General features: G+C 31.3%; 1 protein-coding gene across 7 annotated transcripts in view; it reads left to right on the forward strand.

The window, feature by feature from the left end:
- cyst (rho guanine nucleotide exchange factor 18 cysts) overlaps positions 1 to 18,010 on the forward strand; it is a 168,338-nt gene that overhangs the window by 64,392 nt on the left and 85,936 nt on the right. For 6 of the 7 annotated variants that reach the window (XM_014418966.2, XM_014418963.2, XM_014418965.2 and 3 more), the window contains exons 8-12: positions 213 to 317; positions 4,629 to 4,695; positions 6,074 to 6,185; positions 11,877 to 11,947; positions 14,192 to 14,271. In XM_014418966.2, coding sequence (XP_014274452.1) covers positions 213 to 317; positions 4,629 to 4,695; positions 6,074 to 6,185; positions 11,877 to 11,947; positions 14,192 to 14,271 — 435 coding nt within the window. The remainder of the gene's footprint in view (positions 1 to 212; positions 318 to 4,628; positions 4,696 to 6,073; positions 6,186 to 11,876; positions 11,948 to 14,191; positions 14,272 to 18,010) is intronic. The other variant, XM_014418967.2, reaches the window with a different exon arrangement.

An 18,010-nucleotide genomic window follows, 5' to 3' on the forward strand; every position in this document is an offset into this window, starting at 1 on the left:
GCAATTTTTCATTTCTTTTTAATTGTCTAGGCATTCAAAATCCATTTTAACCTTTTAAATGAACAAAACATTAAATCACAGGTTCAGTAGAAAAAATTAAATGAAGAAATATTAATAATGTACTTGTATTGTAAAATATAAATTGTAGTTATATGCGCATGATGCACTTTAAGGCATGGCTTTTCCTATTAGCTGATATTGTATCCGTACAGTGGGAGCCAACTGAGAGGATTTGCAACTGAGAGTGATGAGGATGAAGCTTTGGCTGCATTACTTGATCCAGAAAAACAGTTAATATCTTCAGACTATTTTACGCAGTAAGTACTAATGCACATGCTTTTAGACCACTCACTAAATTGTTTGCCATATCTTCTTTTTTATGTTTGGTTACTAAAACATTTAATTGTATACGTTGAAGTAAATACATTTGTGCATATGGATGCGTGTGTGCGCGTGTATTATGTGTAGATTATTTGTGGATTTACAATGGGTGAAAACTGCAAAGACTTGACTTTCAAAAATATTATTAGTGCTTTTTATTATGTTAATATGTATGGATATGTTGTGACAACTTAAGTACTTTTGAATTATTCTGTTTTTTCTCTCGGGGATAATATGTCCTCTTTCTGATATTTGGTCTGCATGGTCTCGGGGACTTTTTCATAGAGGCTGTTAAACAAGTCCCATGGAACATGTGGATTAAATATAGGAATGACGGTAATATACTTTCTTAGAGAAAAAAAGCCAGATAATTTACATGACAATCCTCATGTAGCTTAAAAATCACAAAATAAATACTTTAGTCAACTATGTACTACTAAGTTTATCGTTTCACTTCTAAAATATTTTATTTAATTTTTCTTATAAATTTAAATCAATCTCTCCATGTATTATTTGTTCAACAGATTATGCATACTAAAAATTTCTAATGGAAATTTTATTATATTATATTTTATACTATTATAAATTTAGTTTGTATATTTTACATTTTATTCTTTTTATATGTAATTGTTTTACAGGACATATTTTAATGTTTTCAGCTATCAATGTTTATATTTTAGGTTTTAATTGACTCTTTTTTTAGTATTAATGAATTGTTCTTAACATCAATTTTTGGATACAATGAATATGCCTAACTTGGTTAATATAGTCTTAATTTATGTATCTTTTATGATAAATGTATAGTCCCTATAATCTCTAATTATTAAATGACTACTTTTCGTGTTATTGATAAACTATGGACTCAAAGTTGAATTATTTCAGAAATCTGTTTAGTGTGCTTCTTCAAGTGTTCAGTAAAAAAAAAGAAAAACCTTCTATATTTAATACTAACTTAGATTTTGCTTTAAAACAAATAAGGTATTCGAGTAAATGTTTTCTCAAAATGGGTGTTTCCTATAATTAAACTAATGCAAAAGTATGTCACCTTTATATTAAGAGTTACTGATTCCATGATAAACACTAATTCAAAAAAATATCTTTGAAAAGTTTCTGAAATAAACAATTCAGTTGATGTCTAATGTGTATTCTCTTTCATAGCTATTATCTTTATTTTTGTTTACCAATTTGATAATTAGTGATAATTCATATCAAGTAAGAAATAGGTATTGGCTAAGAAAAATAAAAGATTTATTATTTAGTAATCGGCACTTATGGTGGCAATATTATATATAATTGAACAAGCTAAAAAAAAAAAATACAAAAAAATATTATTACTGTAACATATACTAATTAATTTTGCATTTTAAAAAGTTTCCATTTAATAAAATTAAAGTCGTGTTAGTAAAATTAAATTATTGTGCATGTGCGTGGAATTTGATATAGCAAGGAAGTGTAACAATATAAATTATTTTTTAAAACTAATTTCCCTAGATGTGTATTTGATTTTATCTGTATTGATTTCCAAACCGAATTTTCTACTAGTTTATTTCATGCTTTACAATGGAACCCCTTTGTAATGTATTCCAAGGGGTTTTGTAATGAGGTTCACTATATTGAGGTTTAGGTGGCTAAAAATTTGTTATATCGAGATTCAGAAACCTATATAAAGCTTAATAATATAACAAATTGTATGGGACATTTGTTACATTCCATATGAAAATGTTTACACAAAATTTTAGCAATATACTCCATTTCTATTTTACACTTAAAGCACACCATTTCTGTTTGTCAGCCATCACTACTGGATGTAAAATACACTCCAATTATAAACCTAAACGTATTGTGTCATCTTTTTTAAATATTTTATTATGTTATTGTTGAAAAGATACTGTATGTATTTTCCTTCTATCAATTTAATGTTTTTGTTTTTTTTTCCAGTTAAAATGTTGTCGTTATTTTCCTTCTTTCTATCTATGCTCATTTTGTTAGGGTTCTTAACAATTGGGAAAAGTCAGATTTTTAAAATTGTAGTTGAGTCGGGGAATCCAAGAAAAACAGATTCAGTGAGAAACTTGATAAATAAATATGGTTAATGGCCTTTAGACTGAATACAACATTAAAGTTCAAAGAAACAGTTTTTATACTAACAACCTGTTGTCATTGGGCACGGATGACAAATGATGACAATAGTGAAAGATGATGGTGATATGCTAGTGATATTGCAACTTAAGGTGGAAAGCATATTTATCTGTTAACCTTAAATAAAACAGGCTTCGATAAAATTTAACCAATCCATGGATATCTGTAAATATGTTAAGTATCTTTTTGGTTTATTATTTTCAATATTGGATCTTTGTAATTGGCCGAGAAAAACATTATTAACCTTTCCTTGAAATTTGAGGATATTTGTCCAGCCATAGATTTTCTCTGAGACTACTGAATCAGTATCTGTATCCATCATTTTGTTTCAACATGATGAGAAGTTTTATACGCTCATTATGGAATCATCCAAAAGCATAAATGAAAAATTCAAACTAAATATTATTTTAAATAAAAATTTTTACAAACATTTACGAGGGTAAGTCAACTATTACCCGCAATGTTATAAAATTGTATTGTAATCAAATATGAAACTTACAAGTACATTTTTCGACGTAGTCCCCTTGCTTTTCAACGAACTTGGTCAATCATTGTACAAGCTTCATGATGCCTTTTTGCTTCAAATTTCAGGCTTTAGCTTAGCAGTAAGCATCTCACTGTAACGTACACTGTTTATTGTGCCCCTTTCCTCATAATGTTCCAGTACTGGACCTTGTGAGTCCCAACAAACCATAAGCATCAGTTTTCCTGTGGACGGTTAAGACTTGAACTTTTTTTTGCATGGCGAATTTGGATGTTTCCATTCCATACTCTGACGTTTACTTTCTGGCTCGTAATGAAGGATCCATGTTTTGTTACCATAGCAATCCAAATGTTTTTGGCAGGTGTCCCAGCCCATTTGTTTATGCAACTGTATGAGTTGTTTTGGGACCCATCTTGCACAAATTTTATGAAACCCAAGTCTGTTGTGGATGATTTTATAGGCAGAACCGTGACTACTTTGCAGGGGATGTGCCACTTCATTAATAGTTACTCGTCTTTGTAAGAGCACCATTTCACGTGAATACTCAATGTTTTCTTCATTTGTGGCAGTAAATGGTCTTCCGGCTCCTTCATTGTATGTAACTCTTGTGCGACCATTTTTTAATTTTTCAATCCATTCGTAGACACTCCATTGTGGCAAAACACTGTTCTCTTACTGTACCGAAAGTCTTTGATGAATTTCGGCCCCTTAAACGGCTTCCAACGACAAAAAACGGATCACTGAACGTTGCTCTTGCTTTGGTCCAAATAGAAAGTAGAGCAGTCATGATGAACAGCACGACAGCGATAATGAATCTAACCTAGCAGCTTGAAACTTGCATAGACATAACAAATAAAACAATGCATGCGTCATCAATGCAAAACGCCAGTGCTACCAAAATAAACAAAAATATAACTAAATTATGGATAAATATTGATTTACCCTCGTATGTATACATTTATCTTTATAATTTGTATAATTAAAATTTTTTAATAATTTTTATTATCATTTTTTTTTTTTAAATCATCCTCTAATAAATATCTTTGTGAAAGTCCCACTCATAGCATAAAGTTTTGGTTGCATCAACATTTGATAAGTGGTTTTGATAAGTTTTAAAATGATAAAGGTGAATAACGTATAATCATTAGTATTTAATGCATGCCTGATAAGGTAACTAATTGATCTGAATAAATTTTGCTATTTTTTGGCTAGAAAACTTGTTTAAAATATGGAATAGTCAGTGAAGTTCCTCAAACTGCTTTTCTAGACACTCTGTTTTTTTTTCCTTTTTATATTCATGATTTTCTGAATTTCACTCATCATGACCCATTTAATTTGTTATAATCTTTTTATTTTTTCAAAAGCTGTTATTTTAGTATGAATCCGATTACTGTGTTGTTTAGTCACAACAAAGTAGACAAATTTTTGGTTTGAATAAATAACATATAGATGAATTAATGTTTAAGTAATTAACATAAGTAATTTTAGTAATCAATCAATTTTATTTTTAGAAAATTAATTTTCCCCTGCCATAATTTTATCAATCAAATATAAATTATGTTTCTCTTTAAATTAGTCATAAACTATAATATAATTTATTATAAATATTTGTTAACCTTTTTAGTGCCGCTTACGATGAACATCCTGAAAAGAGAAGAAAAAGAGGAAGCTTGTTCTTTAGGAAGAAAAAGGTATTCATTTCTTTGTTATATTGATAAATTTTATAGATTATTTAGTTATTAACTGAATCAATGATTTAATTATTAATTTTCTAAAAATTAATTTATAACACATTTAAAATGGCTTGTCTGATTTTAATTGGATCCTTTGCAGAGTATAAGTTGGAATGTTATACATCTTTTATTAACATAATTGTATGCCTTTTTTTTTTTTTTTAAGTAAAATTAAATTAATTTTCAATAAAATATTTCACCTATAGTCATTAACTTTTAGGTTGTGTTATTATTTATGATTTATCTCATAGCTTGTTTATTTTCCATAGTAAACTGCTGGCCAAAAGTATTACATTACGTTGAATTTTCATTTATGCTATGATTTTGAAAAGTTGTATGGGATACTTTAGTTTTTCATTATCACAAACTAAGATTATAAGCATAATACTTGTAAAAAATGTATATATGGATGGTAATAATAAAACAGTAAATAATGAAAAAAAAATTGATATTTAGTTGTCGAAATAAAATATTGATTTCTTTTACATAAAAATAAAATTTATAAGTAAGATAAAAAAAGAATTTCACTAACAATATTCAAGAGACCTCCTCCTCCTCCTCTTGATCTAATGACTTCATTCAGTTTTTGATGCATTGGAAAAATTAAAATTTGTACAGATTCTTGAGAAATGTTTTCCCTCTTTTCTCGGGGCTATCTTGAGTTCCAAGTGTCCTCGTTAGGACCTAATGGTTTCTCACACATCTTCCATCATATCCCAGTTAGCATTCCCATTTCCAGGTATGCCCCAGTATCTAGGTGCCCATTCAATGCTAACTTCATCGTAACATGAGAGTTTGTTTAGTACTGCATTACTGTATTCAATAACTCTTGATAGTGATAGTGTAATGGGGTCATTAAGTACCTCTATTGCTCCCTGGCTGTCTGTATAGATTGTTATACCAGTATGCCTTTTCTCTAATAGATGCAATAACTAATAACAAGTATTTATGATCGAAATACTGATGTGTGCTTCCTTAGAGGAATAGATATTCCCTCTAATGGTTTGTCTTTGACCCCAGATGCCAGCTCCTTGGGCTTAGGCTGTGAGAGAGCCATCCTTATCTCAATTAATGCCGTAATGAGGCCTAAGTTCTTTTCCAATTTATTCAAATGGTTTTATGGATGACTGTGCCCCAGAAATTTTTTTAGCCTGACTAGGGTGCCAACAATTTTTTTTCAGCCTGACATGGGTTCCATGGTGGAAAAGTTTAAGAAAACGGCAAAGTTTATTTTAATGAGCCAAGTTCTGATTTCTAAAAAAGAAATTTACTATTGGTATTCTACATTTTTATATTTATTTTATTTTCCTTTTTTTTTTTTTTTTTTTTTTTTTAGGATAAAGGAAAGAAATCTTCACACCATTGGGTTTCTGTTTGTCATGGAAATCCCCAGTTTTGTGACTTCTGTTCCAAGTCACTGACCAATAAGCCCGCTGTTTGTTGTGAAAGTAAGTATACAATAATAATACTCCCTGTCTTATTTACCCTGCAAGGTCTAGTCATTTTTTTTTTTTTTTTTTAATGAGATTTAGTAAATATTCATTTGTTAACGGACAAGCTGAACTACTGGAAAATTATTTTTAAAAATCAAATAGGCAATTTGAGCAGAGTGATTTCTGGTTTTAGTTTATATTTTCTATTGTTAATTAGAAATATTATTACTAGTCTACCTTACATTAGTTTTTATTTGCTATTGACATGCTGATTCCATGTTAGTTGGTGACCTAATAGAGTTAATCTCTAGATATTTAATTGATTCAGTTGGGAGGTTTCAATGAATGGAAAAGTTTTTAATGATTAGTTTGGGAGAAGGAGATCATTGGGATTTCTTATTGTAAAGATTTTGGCTACTCTTTTTGTCGTATTCAGGCTGAACTTCCATTTAGTAAAATAATTTTTGAGATCATCAAGGGAGGTCTGCAGTTTATTTCGGATAATAACTTTATCAGAGTCTTGTGGGAATATAGCTGTATCATCAGCAAACAGACAAAGAAGCATTATTTGAACACTTTTTATCATAAACATAAATATTTAGCAGAAGTGGCGACAATACTGAGCCTTGAGGAGTCCCTGCTTTGATATACCTGATAGCAGTTATTTATCCTTACTCAAAATGTGCAATTTTGGAGGAAAGATTCAAGAACATCCAACTTATATTTAGATATGCCTTTTTATTTAAGGTTACACAATAATCCTGTGTGGCAAACTTTATCAAAGGTCCTATGAAAATGTAAATGAGCTTGAACTGTATGCTTTTTCAATTTATAGCTCCTCACAATGAACTCACTTAATGAGAAGAATGCTTGTTTCTGAATCTAAACTCAAAACCTGCTATTAATTGCTGTGCAGGCCATCTCGACTACCAATCCAACAGCATCTATCGTGGATCGCTATTTACAAAATCCGTATTGAGCCCATGAGAAGCCATCAACTCCCTCCGTGAACTCTTGTAGCCTGAGGGAATGGATTTTCTCGAATGCCTTACCCATAGTATCCAATAAGCAAATTGGACAATAGGTTGATGGGTCTTCCAGTCTTCCATTACTCTTTGGAATAAGTACGAGGCGCTGTCTCTTCCAAGGTTTCGGAATTGAGCCTTCACGAATGCACGAATTGAAGAGATCAATGAAAAGATCCGGCCATTTCCTGAGAGCCACCTTCAGAGCTACATTAGGAATTCTGTCCAATCCTGGTGCCTTGCCATGTTGTAGGTCAGAGGTGATGTCCTCTATCTCTTCCTGCGTAATTTGTGGAAAATCCGCTATATATCTATTGTCTATTCTTTCAATAGTAATCACCTGTTCAGGGAATAGTGTTCGGACAATACTGTTTACAACATTTGATCTCGTGGGTACTGCATCGTGCCTTTACATAGTTTTTTAAGTGCTATTTTGTAAGGTCTACTCCATGGGTCTGCATCCACCTCATCACAGAGTTCTCTCCAGCACTGTCGTTTGCTTTCTTTAATGGCTTGTCGGAGGTTCCTTATAGCTCTCTTGAACTCTTCTTGAAGCACAGAAAACTCCGGTAGGTGTCTCGCTCGCTTCTAACGTCTTCTTGCTTGGTTGCAACACCGGCAAAGATCATCAATAGTATCCGTCCACCACTACACTGAGGAATGATGTTTGCCAGACTTTGAACGGGTCATAGCTGCATCACAAGCTCCAGATAATATCTCCATTATCTATAGAAGATATATAGAAGATAAAAGAGGTCAGTATACGCGCCTTTTCCTCAGCTGACCCTTTCAATTCACACTCATCCTCCAGCTTTAAAGTGAACGAAGCGCCATCGAAAGTCTTTTTGTTCCAACCATTGATTCTCCATCGACAACTCTTCTTTCTTGTAGGCGTATCCAGTGTAGTCAATATAGCCTGGTGATCACTGTTTGTATAGAATCCACTAACCTTCCAAGTTGCAATCCGTTGCAGGCGACCACTCACAAACATCACATCGATGATAGATGATCTTCCTGCTCTAGTGAACGTCGGGTTTGTTCCGGTGTTCATAAGGATCAAATCACTTAGTTGTTTGAAAGCTTCCAGGAGAACTTCACCCCGTCGATTTATTATTCTATTTCCCCATTCTGTTGAAATCACCAGCTATGATAGCTGGATTATGGCAACTAGCCTCTAAGACAATGCGATCCAACAAATTCGCAAAGTCTTCGATTGTGATACTGGGATAGGCGTAACAACTAAAGAAGTATACATTGTTGATCTTCGCCCATACAAAGCTGGAGTGCGATGCAGTATTCACTCTTGAATAGCTTGGGAATTACAGGCCCAAATAGCAGCTTTACCACTGACATTGGATACCCACGAGTTGCCATCCAGATTTTTATATTGTTTGCAGAGCGACGTCAATGTGCTGTTCCCGTACAGTTTGGTAGAGGAAATCCTGTGCAGCTTCACAATGGTTCAAATTCATTTGAAGTAGTCTCATCTGCGATATTGTCGGGTTTGCATCATTGTTCTCAGTGCTGAACGGAAAGCCGGACACTTACTACTTCCGCTGGGGTGGTCAGCATCTCCATTTCCCGCACATAATGCACATTGCGGTTTCTGGTCACAGTCAGTAGCTTTGTGACCCGTTTTGCCACTGTTTCGACATAGGGAGGTCCTATCCTTTCCAACACAGTTCCGAGCTATGTGTCTGTACTCCCAGCAACGGAAACACTTTGGAACTCTAAGTCTTTCGCTTACACGGCTAACAACAAGGCCTATTCAAACCTTTCCTTGAGCCATAACCTTCCTAGCTTGGAGAACCAGGAGTGAAATAACCGCTGTTTGTGTACCTCCATAGGCTTGACGGATAGCTTTCACTGCTGTGGTGGGCACTGAATCATTACCCAGGAGGGGTTTTAAGGCCTCCACAACCTCCTCTTTTGTGGTGAGTGCATCTAAATCTCGCAGCTCGAAAAGGGACTCCTCCATCAAAGTCCACACTTCTCCCCCTTCGCCAAGCACACCCTCCATTGAGCTTTTTAGTGCAGCAAGAGATTGCTCTTTCTTCCGGTCTAATTGGAGTAACAGATCACCTTTATTAATTTTCCAGACCTTGGTGATTAAAGAGGCCATTTCCACCATCGCCGGATCTTCTCTCACCTTTTGCAGGACATCTGAGTAGAACTGGCTCTCTGGTATTTTTACTATTACTGCATCAGGCCTCGGTGGCTTAGGGCGAGGTTTCTTCCTCGATCTTTTTCGCACCTCTTTCCATAGCTCCTCCTGTTGTTCTCCCCGTTGAGCTGGATTAGATCTCTGTAGGCGATCTACATTATGCTGCACAACTTGTGTATTGGGTTGTGCAGTTCTCTTCTTATTCTTCTTTTTACCGTCGGCCAAAGAAGATGTGATTAGTGTCCCCTCTGACTTTACCGCATTCTTCCTCGGTGGACTGACCTCCTTCGTTTGGGTGTGACCATCTGCAGTATCAATAGGGAGGGCAGCGGTTTCCAACTTTTCAAAGTATAGTATATTGAATTTCTCATGCGAAACACCTTATCTTACCATGTACATTATTCTTTGTGTGAATGAAGGAGAATGAAGAAGCTGCTTAATTTTGCTCCCAAGATTTTTTATCACCTCGTTTGTGGTTAGTCTTGTGGCATTAGATGCTACAATGGCCAAGTCTCCCACCATTGCAGCACTGCGGTCGTATGATGACTACGCCAGGGAACCCGCTTTCGCATTCCCTACCGATGCCGGTACTGGGGTTCCGTGCCCCTGCACCGTAGCACAATTGATGTTATTTTCCATAACCCAAATTTCTTTGTTTTCGCATTTTATACCTCCTGCCAGGTTTTGGAACAGCCGCCTCTAACCTGAGGAACAGACGCTGACCAGTACGCCGCCTATTCTAGGAACTGTCGTGCCTGGATTTGATTCTAGTTTTGGTTCACCCCGGGTATTTAATTTCTCTGGTTCCCGCCATATCGGGTGTGAATCCCCCTATCCGCCACCTGGGGAGGCGCCCGATGGGAAACTAGCTACTCCACACAGGTGTTGTGTGTGCATGTGTGTGTGCGTGCGTGTGTGTGCATGTGTGCGTGCGTGTGTGTGTGTGCATGTGAGTGTGTTTTTTATGATTGATAATTCATCATTGTATGTGCTGGTGTTAAAAATTGGGTGACTACATTCAGGATTTAACTTATTTTATGAGGTAATTTTGTCCTAAAAATTCGCTTAAACCTTATATTTCATCTCATTATGGCTTTCACTAAGAATCAGCTGGATGCAGTTTGCAAAATGCAACATTGATGCCATAAAACTTTTTGAAGTTGTATTGGAAATCGAGAAATACATTTTTAATAAGAGGAAATTGCAGGATTAAAAATTATAACAATAATCTACAATAATGAATCGAGGGATATGATACTAAAAGGCTCTGTCACAAAAACGTATAGCCTAGTATACAGCACAAGTATAAGTAAAATTAAGTCCACCACACTCTTAATACACCCTATGGCCAATGTTATGACATTATTTTATTGTTCATGTGTCTCATAATAGTAGAGAACTATGATATAAATATATATTATTAATAAAATATTTTGAGTACTGTATCAGTATATTAGACAAATAATCCAATAATATATTTGGCTTTTATTAATATTAGAAATAATGTGATTGCAAATGAAAGGTAAAGATTGATAGTAATATTATACCTAGTGCCATAAACTTAGTTGTAATATAAATTTTTAATCATTTATATGTATTAGTTACTCATACTAGGTTGTTAAAAAATTATATTCTGCAATGATATAAACATATTGAGATGATTTTGGAAAAATGTCTGAAGGAGCTCTTCTTATTACTTTCATCCTTTGGGAAACTTAAGATATGTTTAGTGAGTGTTTACTTTGTGAAGATGTTCACGTAGACAAAACACAATACAATATTTTGCAGAATTATATTGTTTTTATTCCTGTATTACTACAACAATACTTTGTAAGGAAGTACTATTACTAAACCAGAGGTTGTGCTGGGAGGTGATTTGATTCACGCTCAACCGCTAGATTCTTCCCCCAATTTTAGGATACCCACTTTTTAGAGCCTGGGTTTGCCTCAGGAGGTTCCCCCGACTCTAAGGTCGATCCATGGTTAATGTGGCAGAATAAATAATTGCTACAGCCTGGCTCGACCTTGGGTTATCATCTGGGATTAGAACTAGGGTTCTATATCTTTCAGAAAAAAAACACAAACCAGCATAGGTACTGTGCAATATGGAGGCAATTTCAACAAAGGTGTGATTTTATATTTATACCAGCCATAGTTTGTAAGTACAATTTTTTATTTATAACCCTGATGTATAACTTAAAAAATTAATATGTTTAACCGATGATCGTCGAGAACTTTGATTTTCACCTAAATGTTTCATAATTCTTGTGGGATAATCAAAACTAAACACATTTACATACTCTTTCTTCCCCAAGCAATTAAAATTGTTAGATTCACCACTGATGATATTTATACATATATTATACACATAAAGAATTTTATTATAATTAGGTATTAAAGAATCTATTTGTTAATAATTTCATGGGCAATTGTTTGGTTATTCCATTTTTAGTAATTCAAAATGTTTGTTGAATAAATATTTCAGAAGCATTAAATTTGTTCTTTTTTTTTTTTTAGATTGCTCGATAAATGTCCATCAAAATTCTTGTAAGGACAATATTGCTGACTGTAAAGGAAAAGGAAGCAAGGTAAAAAAAAAAAAAAAAAAATTGAATACTTAATTTTAACCTATCTCATCTTACTTCAATGGTATCATTAGCAACTAAAGAAAATTTCTCATCTACTGCTGCTATCTCTTCACGTCTTTTCTACTATCCTAATTAATAACATCCTCTTTACATTTCTGTTCTGAAATTCTAGTATTTTAAGTGGAGAATACTGTTGGTATAAACTAATTGTTAGCACATATTAAATAGATTAAAAGTACCATTGTGAATAGAGGAAAAAATAAATTAAAAGTATTAAAGAACAAAATAAAGTAACAGATTTTGGTTCAATAAAAATATGGGAATAAGTATAATGGTTAAATTAGATTCTATAAAAGGTACTTTTACTTGGTTTAATCCTTAAGGTTGGTTATGTTTGAAGCCTAAAAAATAATAATTCGAAGAATTCCTTCAAAATACAAATAGAACAACAAGATGAAAGAAATAGAAACAAAAAAAAGTTAAAAAATATGTACGAGGCTATGAATCAGTCTTAAATGTTTTGACTCCAAATGTCAAATTGGAAGAAATTATTCACTTCTTTATCACTAAACTACACAGTTGGCTTCTACTGGTAGTTATTGGACTTGATAACATCTTTAGTATCCCTTAAAAGGTAATCGGCTCTGAACTGAGAGTTAAACCAAGATGTAGGTGGGAAGTTCGTAAATTTGAGCTTGATTGTGGTCATTGGAGAAAGGTGTGTAATAAAAGATTATTGTTGTTATCAGTAGAAACTCTGAATGCATTGTCTTATCATGTTTTTGATCAGCCCTCTTTTCCCATACTGGGTTCCATGTTATCACTTAGGAATTCCTTACTATTGTTGTGGATTTTTTTCTTATGATTTTTGCTTATGCTACAAATTACTACTGATTTTCCTTCATTTCTTATTCTTTGTGTTTTAACTTAATCTAGATTACTATCCTTCTATTCTCTTTTTCACTTTTTAGCATTTTGCTTTACTTTACTAGCAAACTAATATTTTCTCATCAAGGGATTTTAATCTTATAATATTTTAGTTTTAACAATTTTCAACTTTATAAAACATCATAGTCCATCTTTGAAATTAAAAATAAGAGTGTATTCAGTGATAAAAAGAGCTAAAATTTTAGCAATGAATATAAAATATAACCCATTTGTTGAATAAGAAAATAGAATAATTTTGTTATGTTTCAATAATGCTGTCTGAACCTGCAAAGGGAAAAGAAGCAATTTTATTCAGACATCCATTGCACTGTATTCAATTTTCCCCCCTTTTGAGTTAATAACTTATTTTTTACTGATAAAAAAATTTTAATGTTTATCTGCAAAGTTTATTACACTTTTTTATTAATAATTTTTAAATGAATCACTGTTTACTACTTTTTAAAATACCAGGTAGGTTACTACAATTTTATTTTTATATTTTCTTTATCTCTTAATAAATTTGACATTCATGCTGTTTATACAAAATAAAATAAAACCTTCACTTTTAGCTTTGAGACTCTTAAATTAGGCTCTTCTCCCCATGTATAGGGGGTAAACTGGGATTCTAAGGTCCTCTTCTGATCTATACCATTTGTATGGGAAACCAATAAATATTGAACAAGAGTGTAATTTCTTCATACATCCAACTCATGTTCAAATCTGGTCCCTGCCTAATGGCTCATAAGTTTTTTTTCATTATTCTTATCTAAAGTTTATTTAGACAAACTTTATTTTACCTTAGCAACAGATTAAGACTAATGAAGGAAACATCCTGAGAGGTAACTGGTTTCAGTGTTGCTACAGAACTTTTTCAGTAATAAATATTACATTATAATTGTTGCAAATAAAATATATATATTCATTCTCAGTATGTGACTTACTTTCTTCTTTTTTTTCCCTGTATAATATCCACCCTTTCATATGTAGGAAATTCAGCCAACTGGCCAAAGTGACCTTTGTCAATCTGACCTTACTTCAGTTACTTTTACTGAATAAAAAAAAAAACCTCTTGGCCTAAAATAAGGAAAAGGGAGTATTACTGCATTATTAGCTAGATTTATGAATTTACATAATTATCCTATTTACACTGATATATTTGCGTTTGAATATATATGTGTACGTGATATATTGATTACAGTGGTATATTTGCATGTACAGCCATCTCTTAGTTTTATTTAATTAATGGCATTATATTAGTTTATATATATATATATATATATAATCTTAGTTGTACAAATTTATCTATTTGTCATTCAGGTCATGAAAAGTTCATCCTCGTTTGGGAAGTCATCTGGCAAAAGAGGGTCTACTGCAAATCAATCAGCATCTCCCAGCAGGTTTGTTAATATCTTAGGATTATTAAAATGTCATGTAATTTGCTAATTTTTAATTTAAATGCAATATTTCTAGGCCTGTATCTAGCATTAAGTGGTTTTTAAAAATCACATGCAAAATATTATATGTAACATTAATTTTAGAGATTTGCTTTAGTAAGTTTTATTCTAGCTTATCAATATTATTAAGGCCTTGGAATGATGCCACATTTATTATAACTTTTAGCATGATTTTATGAAGCATGAACGATAGGTTTGTTGCACTATGCACAAAACTTTTGAAAATGTCTGATATTGTAGAGATTACAACATAATTATGAATTAAAATTTTTAAAATGCTTTATAAACTGATAGGATTTTGTAATTTAGTTCTTATTTTACTATATTTAGATTCAAAACACACCAGTGGAATATATTTTTTTTCTCTTTTTGCAGATTAAAGACATTTTTAGTGTCCATTGTCCTTGCTAGAACATTTATTTTATTTACGAAAAATTGTGATAAGAATATAATATTTTTTAAATTTAAACATCACTAGTCTAACAGATATTAAATTCCAGTCATTTAAAATTATTTTTAGAGATTATTGATTAGGTTGAATTATAAATTTCCTCTGTGTGATGAGCTTAGCCGTGAAAGATTGAATATACTTACCATTTATATACATTATCTACCAATTATATAGTTTTTTGTTTTTTAACTTAGTAACAAATTGTTTGTGAGTGAATACAATTTTAGGTAAGTTTTTGTGTGATATATTTTTCAGTTAACTTTTACTATAGTGGTTTTGTATGCTGGAACTATTCATTTTCTATAATTTATGGTAAAAATGACTATCTACCATTATATCAGAAAATAATAATAGAATATCTGTTAATGAATATGTTTTATATTTGTTTCTAGTTTTGACAGGATTATAATTGCCTTAATATGCAGAACACTAGATTCACTATTAAGTCCTGTTCATTTTCAACTTTGAACACTATTATAAATCATATGATGTGTGATTAAATGCAAATAAAGCTAGGATTAGTCAAGTAGCTATAAGCTGATCAAACTTCGTCTTCATGTGAACATAATCCGAGCAACTCAGGAACTATCATTCATTGCATCACCTCATATCTATTTGTGGGGCCAACTGAAGCCATTTGGAACAACATATATTATACTATATGCCAAGATGGATATGAAGTACAGTAATGTATAAGAGAATACTTATGTTTGACCTATGATTGCATTAGGATACTTTTTATTTTCCATTCACTAAAGGAAAAGCCCACTTTTTATGAAGGACAGTTGTGACCCAAGAGGTTCTTCTGACCTTTTACTCATTTCTGCCCAAGAGTTGAAATAATATAATTAATGGATGTTTCCTTTGGTTTGTATGTTAGTTGATATCAGATATATAAGTTTAGCTAATTTTTAAAAAAATTCCAATAAGAGATTTAAAAGAAAATCTCAAAATAATATTTTTAAAAAAATAGACCTATTAGTAATAATGCATCTCTGGAAATAAATAATTTAAGTTGATTCATAGATTGTTTTAAATCAGACTTGAACTTGGTTAGGAATCTAGTTTTTTCCCACTGGGCCTCCCTGTTCTTATGTTTTGTGCTTATTGTTTATTTCACTTGTTGTTTTCATTCTTATTAAACTTTTAAAAAATCATTTTAATTATTTATCTCATTTTACAACTAATGCATAATTAAAAGTTAAATATGAATTAATTGACTAAAAAATTGAGAAATTATGGATAAAAAATGTTTGCATCTGAAACAAATTTTATTTCCACATTTTATTGGGTTTATTAATTCATGATGTATTGTTCATGAAACTTTAAGTGTAGTACCATCTTTTTGAATCATTTAATCCTTTACCAAATATTACTAGTATCTATTATATCTGTATAGAATATGTTTAAAGTAGATGAAATATATTTTTCCCATTTTACAATTTTTTCTGATATTTTAAGTAAAGTAGTAGTTGAGTGTATTTTATTTTTCCCCCTCTTCTCCCCCAAGTTTTGTCTGGTACCAATCCTGAGATATTTTCTTCAACTTTAATATAAAATTATAGTATAGTATGACATTTTATGGTCTAGTCCGTTGTTTTATTCTGGTCCATTGTTAATTTGTTGTATTAGGTATTATTTGTTACTTCATGCATTAGTAACAATTTTTAAGGCTAATATATGGAGCTACCAAGCAAATTTTATTTTATGCCAATATTTTTTTATTGTTATAAGTGTTCAGAACTTTGAATCATAGAAAAATTAAATTTTTTGCTAAAGCAGATACATTATCATCTAATTTAATCTTTAATTTTGTATATTTATGAATTTTCCTTAAAATATTTTTTGTGCTTAAAGAGTTAATCTAAAATATATAAGCTCCTAGAAGTAATTAATTATTAAAGATGGTGATGTGGGTTAATTTTTTTTTCAATTGTTTAAATTTGGAAAACTTTGTATTCATTTCCTTAATCATCATATGATTAATTAATTCCAGAGCATTACCGATCTTTATATTTTTTAAATCTTTAAATAGCAATATTTATTGTTTTGGGTGTTAGAAGTTGAATCAATCAATTAATTTGTTTGAAAATTGTCTACAATTTCTTGGGCTAGGAATCAGAAATTATTAACTAAAAATAAGAACTTTTTTTTTTAATGTTTAAGGATGTGATAATACTAATTCTTAAACATTTGAAGTATGTATAAATTTCAATTACAGAGAGTAAGGTTAATATTGATGTTTTTAATATTCTCAGTATATGACTGCAGTTATTATATGATTTATTTTAATAATATTTTTGAAGGTTATTTATTTATTTATTTTTTGTTTATATAAAATTATTTTTCCTCTTTCAGTTTTTTTTTTCTATTATTTAAAATGATATATTTTATTTATAATGAACATTATACAAATATATATATATTTATATATCATATGTATATTTAGTATTCACTGTTTTTTGTGTTATTTTACTGTGCCCACCCATCCATTAACTATCATTATTTTTATTTTTAAATTTATTTTTCTAAATCTATACCATTGACAGTATTGTTACAAAAATCATTACCAACTGTCTTTTCTTAATCATTTTATGCAACTAATCAAGTTTTATAACAAAATTGATTTGAGTGCTCATAGATAAATAAGAAAATATTTATGTATTGAAGACTCTTCTTATTTAATCATAATTTATTTCTCCTTGGGGGTTTCATATAATTTATTTTACAAGTTCCAAACTGTTACTCATTATGAAAATGTGGATGAATATATAACAACTGATTGAGAATTTGGTTGGTATTGTTTCATTACAATATTTCATAATAAGGCCATGTTCATGTACAACAATACACAAATACTGTAAATTTGTTGAGTAAAATATGTTAGCATAAGTACATAATATTTATATTTTACTTCTGATTAATATATTTTAATGCGGAGGGAGTGGCACTATCCTCACTTCTTCCTCTCATTACACTATATGTCCCTTTAAACCTCTTATTGATTACTTTAAGGTGATATGAACAGAATCCCTCTGCAACATTCTGTTAGGGGACATTTTTTCCGCATAATGTCCTGACTGCATCAACTATATTATGCTGTATTTTAATAGTCTTGGTGTTCTAATTCTTCTAATAATTATTATTATATCTCTCCCAGGAACTACCATATGTACCTAGAATCTTATATTAATTTATAACAGTAGCTGTACACCTATAAATAAATAAATA

This window comes from Halyomorpha halys, unplaced genomic scaffold (assembly GCF_000696795.3).
Source record: "Halyomorpha halys isolate HHAL.00 unplaced genomic scaffold, Hhal_1.1 Scaffold214.1, whole genome shotgun sequence".
Lineage (NCBI taxonomy): Eukaryota > Metazoa > Arthropoda > Insecta > Hemiptera > Pentatomidae > Halyomorpha > Halyomorpha halys.